Source organism: Rhineura floridana, chromosome 1, assembly GCF_030035675.1.
Source record: "Rhineura floridana isolate rRhiFlo1 chromosome 1, rRhiFlo1.hap2, whole genome shotgun sequence".
NCBI lineage: Eukaryota > Metazoa > Chordata > Lepidosauria > Squamata > Rhineuridae > Rhineura > Rhineura floridana.
Window position 1 is genome coordinate 76,403,056 of NC_084480.1, and position 14,564 is coordinate 76,417,619.

General features: G+C 38.3%; 1 protein-coding gene across 2 annotated transcripts in view; it reads left to right on the plus strand.

Moving 5' to 3' along the window:
• Nucleotides 1-14,564, plus strand: part of LVRN (laeverin) — a 60,284-nt gene that overhangs the window by 30,381 nt on the left and 15,339 nt on the right. For both annotated transcript variants that reach the window (XR_009762339.1, XM_061624514.1), the window contains exons 13-14: nucleotides 981-1,036; nucleotides 12,776-12,929. Coding sequence is in view for 1 of the 2 variants with exons in the window: in XM_061624514.1 (XP_061480498.1) it covers nucleotides 981-1,036; nucleotides 12,776-12,929 (210 nt within the window). In the remaining variant the exon portion in view is untranslated. The remainder of the gene's footprint in view (nucleotides 1-980; nucleotides 1,037-12,775; nucleotides 12,930-14,564) is intronic.

The following is a 14,564-nucleotide window of genomic DNA, read 5'->3' on the forward strand; positions in this document are numbered from 1 at the left end:
TAATATCTATGGTTATTGTGTAGTCATGTGACCCTACAAGATAGCATCTTCTTAAGGCATCTTGTTCCTCTTCTGTGTTATCAGTGAGGGTTGTTCTGGATAATTTGCTTTGAAGCGCACCACTGCAGTACTTCTCCTTTGAGAAATACTTCTACCAAGTTAGGTTTCCCTCCTGTGCTGAATGGAGTCATCAGACCTATACTTTAAAGAGGTGTGGGGAAACCTTTGACCCCTCCAGATGATGCAGAATGGCAATTTCCATCATACTTGACCATTAGCTGTGCTTGTTAGGGCTGATGGGAGTTAGAGGCAGATGTTTCCCACTCCTGCTTTAAAGTGGGTTAAGTGTAGGGCAGCCTTTCCCAACCAGTGTGCCTCCAGTTGTTGTTGGACCACAACTCCCATCAGCCTCAGCTAGCATTGCTAATGGTCAGGAAGATGGGAGTTGTAGTCCAACAACATCTAGAGGCACACTGGTTGGGAAAGGCTGGTGTAGGGGTTACCCAGAGGGACATAATCCTGACCAAGATCTTTAGGAGAGGTTTAAGAGCTAGATGATGTAAGTGGAGCAGGTATGGTTAGGGCTGCTAGGCTCAGGGCCTGAGACTGATCCTGTATCTTTAGGAGAAGAGAAAGTCAGCCAAGTGCAGCTGTTCTTGCAACACTGTAATGGGAAAAACCACAAGGTGGAATTCTCCCTTCCCCCTGCACCACTTTTAAAGATACAGAAGACCTCTTGGTTGCTAGGCCCTGCCTCCAAGAGGTCTTCTGTATCTTTAAAAGTTCCAAATGAGCAACCTCTCAGGCATCTGCTCCTTAACATTCTTCTTGAATGATAGAGAACCATTTTAAAGTATGCATGAGTTTGACTTCAGGTGTTGCAGATTCTTGTGAATATTTTGAAATACAGTAGACATGTTGCTTTATAATGAGTTGTTTGGATCTCTTAGATGTATTGATTATATGGATACTCTTTGCAGGCCATTCCTGTTGTTAACAGGTTACAACTGATGGCAGATGCCTTTCAACTGCGACGGTAAGCATGTCTCCTACAGATAGTTTTTTACTACATTTATAATTGAGCTCCATAATATTTCCACTTCTGTCTTATTTATTAAAATATATACATATATAACTTTTTCTCCATCCCTTCTCCCAAATTTTGCATTGGGAGTGCAGAGCAGAATACTCTGTTGTGTGCTTTGGACACTGACAAATTAGATTAGCTGAAGGGGGAGTGGACATGGATTTAACAACAGTGCAGACCTATGACACACTGTTGCTGTGTTCCTAATTCCTTGGAATAACCTCACTAGCCATGATGATTAAAACAGCCAACTAAATGAACAATCTGCCCCATTCCTTACTACCCCTTTGGCTTACTCCCATAGCCAGTGAAAATACGTAAACAGATGAGCTGCTAGTACAGGAGCGGGGAAACATTTTGGTCCAGTGAGCCAGTTCTTCCCCTCCCCCCACCTTGTGGGCCAACTTTGGCAGGTAGACAAGGGCACCCACCTGTCAATCATCTGATGTAGCTTGGTTTCCTCAGCCTGTTTTGGTTTCTTCTCCCCTGTTCAGCTTAATGAAGAATACACTGACCACAGTGAAGGACCTTCCTATTGGTCCCTTCCAAGAAAAATATACCTTACAACACAATCCTAAACTAATTACTCAGAAGTAAGCACAATCAAGTATAATCAAGCATAGAGCTGATTCCTTAGTAAGTGTGCTTAAGATTGTAGCCTTAGTCATACAGGCTTTTGCCTGTGTGGACAGGCACATAGTGAGTCCTCAGGTACCTTTGATCCTGCTCTCCAAATAAGTGCTTCCTCTAGAAGCTCTACCTCTAGCTTGTTTCTTGCTCCTGCCCTTTCTTTGCTCCAGTTCTGAACCCAGCCCATCTGGCCTCCTTTCTCCAGCCTCAGCCTGCTTCCTGACTCTGCTTCCAGCTCAACTTCCTCCTTCTATAAATTGCCTGCATGGAATATCATCATACTCTAGCATTTGAACTGTGAGTATATCTTGCTGTCTGCTACAGCGAATTCTGCTGGAACTTTCTTTCATTTGGTCCCTGGAGCACGAACAATTAACAGTGGTATTGCAATAATAGTGAATGATGACCACATTAGTTATACTGTGTAGGATGCAACACTATGTGGGAAGTGATTTGTGTTCTGAAGCTTCCCTTACTGTCGTGTGATTTCAGACATGTCAGTGCAGATCCTTCGTGTCGGATGCTGCTTCACACGAAGTTTCTTGCATTGTATTGCTCTTGAATTGTTTTCTTTCCAAGTGTCTCTAATAAGTATACCCATCTGAACTGCAGGTATGTTTCTAGAACTTCCCTATTTTTCAAACTCTTGCTTTCTATCTTTGTATTTCTTACCTTCTGTTACAATCACTCTTGTTGATTAACTTGCTGTTTCTCGTCAAAACCTTCGGATATTGTAGCTGCCACAGATGACTAAGTTATTGCAGATGCATATTTAGACTTCTATTTATTTTGTATTCATTCTGAACACTTTCTAACATTGCAAACATTGTGAAAAGTTCTTGAACATAACAGGACACAAAAAGCTGTCAAACCTCTCAGGGTTTTCCACCACCCCCTTTTTAGCCCTTCTCAGGTGGAACAGGTGATATATTTTAAATACACCCTTGTAACTTTCCCACACTGGTTGAAGTGCATTTTCTGTTCAGTTTCTTTCAGCTGGGCTGGTGTAGAACAGTAGCTGTGCTTTTTAAAAGCCCTTTGTCTCAAACAAAGTTTCTGGGTTAAATGTTGTAACATCAAAATTCTGAAAGATCCTTTAAGTTTTCTCCTTCTGAAGATTTAAAATCAACCTTCCCAATGCTAGACTGCTTTGATAGGGCATGCTGCAAGTAACTTGAACTTTGGAATGTGCTCAAATCTCATTTATTTCATTTGGATTCAAGCTTAGCCATTGCCAACATGCATGGGGTTTTCTCAGGTCTGGTTGGTCAAAGCCCTCTGTGTATGTGCCTGTTAAACCTTCACTTCCCATAACTAACAATTGGGAAGCCACAGCTGTGCACGTGGCTCCACTTTGAACCAAATAATCACCTTTGCTGGATTGTGGCCTTTGCATGGAAGCAAGTTCCATGGTTTTCATCAGTAGAATCTGCTTCCATGTAAAGGGCACTTGGCTTATCTATAAATGGATACATTTCAGCTTATAAATGTGAGAGGGAAACCAGCCATTTCCTTAGCAGAAGATTCTTTTGTGAGCATCATTAAAACATATTTCAGGAGGAGCAGACCATTTATTTGCTTAGAATCATATTCTCATTATACAGCCACGAGACTGGCTGTATACTATAGCCAGTGTGGATTTTTTGCATTCCTCAATGTTAAATTGAAAATATCCCCGCATGCCATTCTGATGCTTCCCATAAGCTCATTTCAAAACAAAACCTCACAAAACTTATAGTCCTGAACTCGGAAACGCTTGCTTAACAACCCTCTAAATTTTCATGGCAATACACAAAACAGTCAGAGAGAATCGAGAGTTCAAAGTCTAAAAAAATAGAAAAACACAGACCCCTTTGGACTTCTCAGAATTTGTTGAAATTAATAAAAAATCAGCCATGTTCACAGAGTACCTGTAATCTAATTACTGACCTTGCCCCATATGCTGACCTTCATCTACTGTAGTTTAAAAGTTAAAAAAATGTGTGGCTGATTTTTAAGTAATTTAAGAAACCTTGGCTTGAACTGAATGATAATGTAGGCATGCGCAGTGAGAATAAACTGTCAGTGTTCTAAAAGCCAGACTCACAGCTGCTGGGCTTGCCTAATCAGGGGCCACACCCATGCTGGACCTTAATTTCACTTTAGACAGTCATGGCTTCCCCCAAAGAATCCTGGGAAGTGTAGTTTGTGAAGGGTGCTGAGAGGGGTCTCGTATTCTCCTACACAGAGCTCCAGTGGCCAGAATGGTTTAACAGTCAGAGGCTCTGACTGAAGCTCTCGGAGGGGAACAGGGAGTCTCCTAGCAACTCTGAGCACCCTTCACTAACTACACTTCCCAGGGTTCTTTGAGAGATGCCAGTCTGTCTAAAAGTGAAATAAAGGCTTGGTGTGGATGTGGCCAGGGACGGCTGTGGTTTAAATTTGGGTGGGAGGATACATGTGCCTGCTGTAGTATAAAAAGGTAGGGGAAATGCTGAAAAGCAATGATACTGTTCACAATGTTTTCCTTTTGGAAAGGAAAGGGGCTTCCCCTCTACCCAGTGCCTACCCACCCAATCTCCTCCCTTCCCTCTCCTCCTCCCCACACTGCCCCTCCCCCAGGTCAGTTTCACCTATCCTGAACATGATTGCACAGAAATAAATCCCATTGAATTCAAAAAGTATGCAAATGATCAAATCCAGCCTCCCTCCTCCCCCCCACCCTCTGGCCCCTTCCCTCCCCCTTCCTTTGCCCCTCCTACCCCCTCCCCTTCTGCACTCCCCCTCCCCCTCGGTCAGTTTTAACTATCTTAAGCATGATTGCATGGGAGTAAATCCCATTGAACTCAATAAGCATGCAAATGACCAAACCTACCCTCCCATCAGCTCCCTTTTGCCCCTTCCCTTGCCCCTTCCCTTGCCCCTTCCCTTGCCCCTTCCCTTGCCCCTTCCCTTGCCCCTTCCCTTGCCCCTTCCCTTGCCCCTTCCCTTGCCCCTTCCCTTGCCCCTTCCCTTGCCCCTTCCCTTGCCCCTTCCCTTGCCCCTTCCCTTGCCCCTTCCCTTGCCCCTTCCCTTGCCCCTTCCCTTGCCCCCCTCTCCCCTCTCCCCTTTCCCCCTCCCCTCCCACATGGTCAGTTTTATCTATCCTAAAAATGATTGCATAGGAGTAAATCCCATTGAACTCAATCAGCATGCAAATGATCAGACTTGCCTTTCCCCTCCTTCCCCTCTTCTCTCCTTCCTTCTTCCTTCCCCACTTCCGTCTTCCTCCTCCCCTGCCCACTCCAGCCCTCCGGTCAGTTTTACGTATCCTAAGCATGATTGCACAGGAGTAAATCCCACTGTACTCAATAAACATGCAAATTATCAAACCTGCCATTCTGCTCCCCTCCCCTCCCCTGTGGTCAGTTTCACCTATCCTAAGTATGATTACAGGGGAGTAAATTGCACTGAACTCAATAAGCATGCCAATGATCAATCTTGCACAGGATCCCATTTCTTACCTTCTGGACTAAAAAGCAGAGAAATTCACTAATAGGCAAAAAAACACCCTTGCAGTTTAAGAACGTACCTATAGTCCACAGATATTTCTATCCAACTTTAAGAAGCAGGGAAATTGGGCAGCTGTAGTGAATGCACCAGAGAAGCAGGAGACCTGACCTCCTTTCTGACATATTGTACTGCCCTACAAATTTGTCAAAATACAAACACCATTTGGGTTGGTCTTTCACAGTCCAATCCACTTCTTGTGTAGCTTGGAAGAATTTGGTAATATGTGCCTCTGAGCATATGGTGAGTGGTGGCAACATCTGCAATCAGCCCAAATAATAGAAAGAAGACATGTACTGTGCTGCTCTTGTCTTAGCAGGGAGGAAGCAACATTATTTTTTTTTTTTATTAATAATTTTTATTCAAATTTTTCAAAAAACAAACAAAACAAAGTCAAAAAAACATAACAATACCACAACAAAAAATAAAAAATAAAATAGTTGACTTCCGATTTGTCACAGATCAGCTATAAGTATACAATATACATCAAACCTGTCCCTTAATATATACATACAGAATCCCTTTTCTCCATAGGCTGTCTTAATTAATCGTCAAATCCCAATATCATCATTTTATTTTGATCTTTCAACAAAAAGTCTAAGAGAGGCTTCCATTCCTTAAGAAATGTATCTGTCGATTTTTCTCTAAGTAAACATGTCAATTTATGCATTTCTACTAAGTCCATTAATTTCAATAGCCATTCTTCCATTGTTGGTGTTGATTCCATTTCCCACTTTTGTGCATATAATAATCTTGCTGCCGTAATCATATATAATATTATTCTTCCATATTTCTTTTCTATTTGTTAATCCATAAAACCCAATAAAAAAAATTCTGGTTTTGATTGAATATTTATCTTTAGAATTTTTTGCATCTTCCTACCTATCTGTGCCCAAAATGATTTTGCCTTTTTACACAGCCACCACATATGATAAAATGATCCTTCTTGTTGTTTACATTTCCAACAAACATTAGAAACATTACTATACATTTTTGACAACTTTTCTGGAGTCATATACCAACGGTACATCATTTTATAAAAATTTTCTTTAAGATTATAGCATAGTGTAAATTTCAAGCCTTTTTTCCACATATTTTCCCATTGATCCATTTGTATGTTATAACCAAAATTTTTTGCCCACTTTACCATACACTCTTTTACTTGTTCTTCCTCCATATCCATTTTCAATAAGAGTTTATACATTTTCGCAATTATATTTTCATCATTTGTACACAATCCTATTTCAAAATCAGATTTACTTATTTCAAACCCATACATTTTCTTATCTATTTTATATCTTTCTAACAATTGTAAATAGGCAAACCATTGAAAACTATATCCTTCCTTTGTCAGTTGTTCTCTCTCTTTCATTATATATTCTCCATGTACATTTTCTAATAGTTCTTGATAAGTTAACCATTTCTCATTTCCAGCCATTTCTCTTCTGTAAAACGCTTCTTGACTTGAGACACATAATGGTATTTTCGAATAAAACCTTGGTTTATATCTATTCCATATTTTCAACAGGGGACGTCTTATAAAATGATTGTTAAAGTCTACATTTACTTTTGCTTTGTCATACCATAGATATCCATGCCATCCCCACTTCAAATTATGGCCCTCCAAATCCAATAGTCTTTTATTCCTCAATAAGATCCATTCCTTTATCCAGACTAGACAGCAGGCAGCAAAATAAAGTCTCAGATTTGGTAATCCCAGTCCTCCTCTTTCTTTGGCATCTTGTAGTAGTTTAAATTTAACTCTTGGTTTTTTTCCTTGCCATACAAATTTAGAGATATCTTTTTGCCATTGTTTAAAAGGTAAATCAGAGGATATTACAGGTATTGTTTGAAACAGAAACATCATTCTCGGTAATACATTCATTTTTATCACAGATATTCTACCCATTAATGACAGTTGTAGTTTATCCCATTTTAGCAAGTCTTTCTTAATCTCTGTCCATAATTTTTCATAATTATTATGAAACAACTTTGAATTTTTATTTGTCATAATGATACCTAAATATTTCAACTTTTTCTCTATTGTAAAATCTGTCTTGTCCATTAACTCTTTCTGTTCCCTTAAAGTTAAATTTTTCACCAACATCTTTGTTTTTTGATTGTTGATCTTAAATCCTGCTAACGATCCAAATTCTTTTAATTTGTCCATCAATACATTAATTCCTTCCAAAGGGTTTTCTAGTACAATTATCAAATCATCAGCAAATGCTCTCAATTTATATTCTTCTTTTTTTATCTTTAATCCCGAAATTCTTTTATCTTGCCTTATATCTCTAAGCAGCACTTCTAAAACCAGAATAAATAAAAGGGGAGATAAAGGACATCCCTGTCTTGTACCCTTTTGTATTTCACATGAATCCGTTAAATCTCCATTAACAATTATCTGAGCCTTCTGAGATGTATAAATCGATCTAATCCATTTTATAAAATTATCTCCAAAATCCATTTGCTCCAAAACCTGAAACATAAATTTCCAATTCAAATTATCAAATGCTTTTTCAGCATCTAAAAAAATCAAAGCTGCTTGTTTATCATTTCGTTGTTCTAAATATTCCAAGACATTCAAGACATTCCTGACGTTGTCACGTAATTGTCTTTTAGGTAAAAACCCTGATTGATCTTCCTGAATAAATTGTTGCAATATTATTTTCAATCTTTCTGCCAAGATCGTTGTAAAAATTTTATAGTCATTATTCAATAGAGATATTGGTCGATAATTTTTTGTTTTAGTTAAATCTTGCTCCTCTTTAGGTATTAATGTTATATTAGCATTTTTCCAACTATCCGGTATCTTTCCCTCTTGCAGAATAAGATTCATTGTAGACTGTAAAGGTAGTAAGAGTTCTTCCTCCAAACATTTATAATACATTGCAGATAACCCATCTGGTCCTGGTGCCTTTCCTAATTTAATTTTGTTTATAGCTTCAGATATCTCTCTTGACGTAATAGGGCCATTAATAGCTTGTCTCTGAAAATCTGTAATTTTAGGCAAATTCTGTTTAGATATATACTCTTCTATTTTTTCAGATGGAATTTCCTGACATTTGTACAATGTTGAGTAATATTGATGAAAAATCTTTTTGATTTTTACATTATCTGTCAACGTCTCTTCTCCTTCTTGTATCTTTAAAATAATATTTTTTTGACGTTCTTTTCTTAATTTATATGCTAACCATTTCCCAGGTTTATTTGCAAATTCAAAAGTCCTTTGTTTAGCAAAATTTAGTTTTCTTTCAATTTCTCTAACTGTCAGCATTGATACTTGCTTCTGTAACATTTTAATTTGATTTACAATAGAAACTTTAGTTGGATTCTTTTTCAATTCTTCCTCTTTTTGTTTTATTTCTTCCAAAATTAATTGCATTTTCTGTTGTTTCTTTTTTTTTAATTCAGAGTTACATTTAATAAAATATCCCCTCATAAATGCCTTACTTGTATCCCAAACGATATTTTCACTTGTTCCTTTATGTAAATTATGTTCAAAAAACTCTTTTAATTTCTTCTTACATTTTTGTACTACTTTGTCATTCTGTAATAAAGATTCATTTAGTCTCCATCTAAATCCAAGATTTTTTTTTAAAAAAATTAATATCACAGGATTATGATCCGAAAAAGTTTTTGGTAATATATCCATTTTAAAAGTATCCTTCGCTAAAATTTTAGACATCCAAATCATATCAATCCTCGAGAATGTTTTGTGTCTTTCTGAAAAATAAGTAAATTCCTTTGCATTATCATTTATATATCTCCAGGTATCCACCAATTCTAAATGTTCCATCAGTTCAAAGCAAATCTTTGGTAATTTACCCTGTGTCTCTTTGATATTTTTTTCAGAAAGCCTATCAATTTTTGGTGAGATTACTCCATTCCAATCACCCATGACACACCAATGATCATATGAAAACTCTGACAATTTTTCCATAAGTCCTGTGTAAAACCTTGTTTTATCTTCATTGGGGGTATAAATACCCACTATCAAAATGTTTGTACCTTGTAGAGTAATTTCAACCCCCACAAATCTACCACTATCATCCAGTAATACCAATTTAGGAAGCAATTGTGGGTTAATGTAGAGAACAACTCCATTTTTTTTTTTTGGTCCAGCCGAAATAAATTCTTTACCCAAATTTTTACAAATCAAATATTTGGAATCTTTCTTCTTAATATGAGTTTCTTGTAAACAAATTATATCCAATTTTAGTTTTTTCAAATAATGAAACACTTTCTTTCTCTTCTGCGCCATGTTGGCTCCATTTATATTCCAAGTTAGATATTTGTAATCCATCTTTAAGCGTGTATTTTAAAATGTGCCTGATGCTCCTTTTAATCCATCATCTTCCTTCCCTTTGAGTTTATCTTCATCCATGTCTTTTGAAACTTTTCTCAAGAAGTCCCTTGCTTTTTGAACAGTATTCAATCTATATTTCTGTTGTCTGAATGTAAAGATCACTCCTTCTGGAACATCCCATCTAAATTGAATTTTGCGTTGCTTGAGTTTCTCTGTAAGGAAAGCATATTCTTTTCTCTTACGTAAAAGTCTAATAGGAATTTCTTTCATCACCAGTATTTCCTTACCATCAATTTTAAAGGTATTTTTAAAGTGTTGCTGTAATACCATATCTCTGGTCGTCTTCTTTATAAAATGAACAAGCACATCTCTTGGAATTTTATTCATTGTTGCATATCTGGAATTAATTCTATACACTTTGTCTATTTCAAATTCCATCCGATCTTCATTCAAATCCAGAAATTTTACTAAAGCATTAACAATTTTATCTCTGATGTCTTCACCTGTTTCCTCAGGGATTGCACGGAATCTCAAACAATGTTCTTTGTTTTTCATTTCAGTCACAGCCATATAGTCCAAGTTTTTTTCTAATTCCAGATTTAATATATCTGTTCTATTCTCCAAGATTTGTACCTTTTCTTTAGTATTTTTTGCATCCTCCTTTATTTGCCCAATTGTCCCTTTAATCTCATCCACTTGTGTTTTAATATAGTCTTTTATATCTGTCAGTTCAGTTTTCATTTCCTGTTTTATATCATTAATCCCTTCCATTATTTTTTGAAACATATCTGGGGGTATAGCCCCTTCCTGTGGATCAGTAGAACCTCTTCGCTCCTGGGCCCTAGTTGCTTTTTTAGTTGTCATTTTCAAGAGAAGCCTTTAATTTCTGATATTAATCACTGTTCCAAAACCTAGAGGCAGTCTATTTCTTTTTTTTTTCCTCCACCAACAAAAAAGTTAATATTCCAGGCCTGTTATTGTAATCCAGTCAGCACAACACAGTTCTTATCTACGTCCAAGAATGCAAAACAATTCTGGTTCCCAACACCAAACGATTAGTAACATGTACGAGCAGCAGATTCGTCCAAAAAGAAATAGTCCAAGGAGAAAAATAGTCCAAAATATATTTCCATCAAATAATAATTACCTCTCATCCGTTTTTAAGCTTTAAAACTCCAAATTCAGGCCAGCTTTTTGTCGTAAAAAAAGTATATAAGTTGTTTACATTTTCTTTCTTCCTTAATTATATTTAAAAGAGAAAAAGTATGACTCACCCAGGTTTCTCAGTTGCTGATTCGTAAACAAATCCCTTTTATTGTAGTAATTTAAGCCAAATGATAAGATTTAGACAGAAGTAGGCTCGCTGGTTAAGGACGTTTTTTTAAGAAGAAAAAAAACGCTTCGCTTTTTTTTCAGTACAGCTTGCATGGAAATCCTGATTCCGTCTTCAGCTGATCGGCATGCCTTCTTATCTCAGGGATTTCCTGGTCAATTCCAGCCGCCGACAGCTCAACGAAGTCTTGTGGAAAATCTGATCGGTTCTCCTATACGTTGGAGAACATTTAAGCCAGTCAAAGTTTCCTCTGGCTGGCTTTTAACCTGAAAAAAGCTTCCTCTGAGGCAGAGATCTCTCAGAGACAGTCACCAGCTGAGCACTCACTTCCGGGAAGTCGAGGAAGCAACATTATTAAGATGCAGTTTATATAGTTTGGATAGTCACTTCAAATATGTTTGATTTATGTAATTTTAGTGAAGTTTCCTATAGTAAATCATTCTCATTTGCTTCTGTTTCTGTGAATATGCGAAGCACAGCAACACTTTGCAAGATATACACTAAAAACCTCCAAAAACAATTGTGAAGTAACAGCACTGACTATTCTTCAGAATAGTCTCCAGTGAACATGAGGTGTGTCTCAGTTTGCACAAGATAAAACAGTGAGAGGTGAAATATATTCTAGCAAATTTCTAGGTGTGCTCTATGTTTTTAATTGACCATGCCCACCTTTCCTTAAATGAAGTGGTTTAAACATAGCAGGCTGAAAACATGCATCCTGGGCAGGCCAAGTTTTTCCCCCTCAACAGCTAGAATAATTGCTTACGTAGCAACCTACTGTAATCAATCTGATTTTACATCAAACTGCAGTTTCAGATTCTGTTAATGCACCCAAAATAGAAACAGAACATTACCTCCAATTTGAAAAACAAAAGGCTGTCTTCACCATCGTATGACATTGACCAATAAAAAGGCTTTGAAATTAATAAAAATAAATTTGACAGAGTTTTCTAGGATGAATCAGAAAGGAAATAAAATTTTCTAGATTAGATTCTTTGTAGAAACAATAGTTGCACAGGAAAGAAGCAAAGTAAGAAGAACAGCAACAAACATACAAGAATGTAATTCTCCATCTTTGGAGATGGCAGGTGTTGCCACCACTCACCATATGCTCAGAGGCACATGCTACCAAAGTCTTCCAAGCTACACAAGCAGTGGATTGGACTGTGAAAGACCAATCGAAATGGTGTTTGTATTTTTACAAATTTGTAGGGCAGTACAATATCTGAGAGAGGAGGTCAGGTCTCCTGCTCTCCTGGTGCATTCACTATAGCTGCCCAATTTCCCTGCTTTTTAAAGTTTGATAGAAATATCTGTGGGCTATAGGTACGTTCTTAAACCGCAAGGGTTTTTTTGCCTGTTAGTGAATATTTATTTCTGGACAATAATTATAAGCACATAAAGAGGAGAGCCTGGCTGGAAGTCAATAGTCTGTGACTTCAAATCCCCGCTCGTGTCTCCTGGGTGACAAGGGCCAGCTAAAGATCACCCTCACAGTGAGTAGCATAAGGGTTATGTGCCCTGCCACCTGTGCAGCCGTGGGCAAGCTGCATAGTCCCAAGGATCCCAGTTGCCCCCCAGCTGGCAGTTGCGGACAATGAAGGGGCTGGCTTGTGCAGCTGTGGCAAGCTGAGCAGGCCCTAGCCAGCTGGGAAGGACTAGCCTCAGAGGGAGGCAATGGTAAAGCCCCTCTGAATACCGCTTACCATGAAATCCCTATTCATAGGGTCGCCATAAGTCGGGATCGACTTGAAGGCAGTCCATCTTCATTTCCCCCCAAAGATTGGACAAATTACTGGGCAATAATTATAACTCTGTGCATGCATGCATATGCACTTGAATATATCTCTTTGAATCTATTGCTTAATTATGATTTCTTTTAATGCAGGTCTGGTTACACTGAGTATAATACTCCACTGTATTTAACCAAGTACCTTGAAAAAGAGGATGATATCTTAGTGTGGAATATGGCACTGAGTGAACTAGAAGTTTACAATTGGGGGCTCATTTGGAATGATTATGAATTATACCCAGTTTTAAAGGTATATAACTTCTGAAATTTGGGCTATTTATTTAAGTGACAATGCGTATGGGAACTTACTGATGTGATATTTTCCTATTTGAATGCATGCAGAAAAGTAATCAAAGTGCATGAATGTAATGTCTGAAGGGTTAGCTGTTTGCTATGCACAGCTCTTTTAAATCACATAACGGGTTTCCTTTTTGGCAAGTCGGTAAGAAGAAATCACTGCATTGTGGCCCTTGGCGTTACCCGATTCTTCCTTTTTTAAAAAAGGAAAGATATGGTGTTAATATTCTAATACTTTGCCACTGAAAATAGTTTTATTGTAGTACCAAATATGAGATATGTAGCAAAGATTAGAACTGTCTTTCACCAGTGCTTTGTACCCATAGGGATGCAGGAGGGGGAGAGTCATGTTTGTACCGCCCTTATTTATCTTAGCAATGTTTTAATTTCAATACAGCAATAAAGGTTGTCGCATGTTTTACTCCCAGTTTTGTGTGTGTATTCATCTTTTTTCTCCTCCTTGCTGTCCAATTTACATACAACATGTGTAGATGCACGTTACAAGTCGTTTTGATGGTCCAGAAGCAGGTCTGGCTCAACCATTAGGTAGAGTGAGGTGGCCATCTCTGGCACCAGATACTGGAAGCATTGACTTTGGCTCCCCTGGCTGTTCCTCATATCTTCCTGAGCTGGTGCCTTAGTGGTGGCAGTTCTTCCATTTTGCCAGTCTATGCTGTCTATCTCATCTCATCTCATCACCTTTTCCCACCATGTCACTTACTGCACTATTGGGAAAAGCCTCTGACCAAGTGAGCAGGCAGAGAGGCAGGCAGCTCGGGCCATGCACTCCAGCAGACATAATTCTTGTGCATGTGGTGCTCTACTTATGTGATGCATACTAGTGCCGCTGCCGCTGCATTGCAGCATTTGTTTGCGTGGGCAACAAGATGCAGGGGAACAACGTTGTGTGTGCCACATGGTCTGATCTGTCTCCCCTAAGCTAGCTATGGTTGCAGTGGAAGATGCTGTGCCATTGTCAGCCTAGTTGACTTCTGTGTGGACTCTGTGGAAGCCATATGACCTTACTGTAATATTTCTAGTGGCATTAAAGGAATTTAAATATGGAAAGGCATTACATACACCACAGTTTGACTGCTAGTACATGCTAAGATTTTTGAAAGTATCAAATGATGATCTAAGCAAGAGAGAAATGTTGTTCTATTTGAGATAAATTTTATTCAAACAGTTGAGAATACATACATGCGAACAGTTTAATGTGCACACTCTACCCAGTGTGAGACAAGAATGAGTGCTTGCCTACCACCTCACTCTTTCCTCCACACATAGAAATTTAACATGTGGCCTCGTGCAATATTAAGTTCAAAGATAGCAGTGATCCTTACTCCTTTTTCAGTCTAGATATGGATGGAGGTTTCAGAGAGATTCAGGGTGCAGTGAACCCAGTGTTATGCCAGGTGACATATTTCTACCCTCACTGTTCTGCTGGTTCCAGTGTGTTTCTACCTCTTTCTTCTGAAACTGGGGCCACTTTCTACTGTAAAGCCTGGTGGGATCAGCTCATGTGGTTTTTTTTTTAAAAAACCAGCTTCAAAGAGATTTCGCAACTGATCAGCAGATGAACCCATTC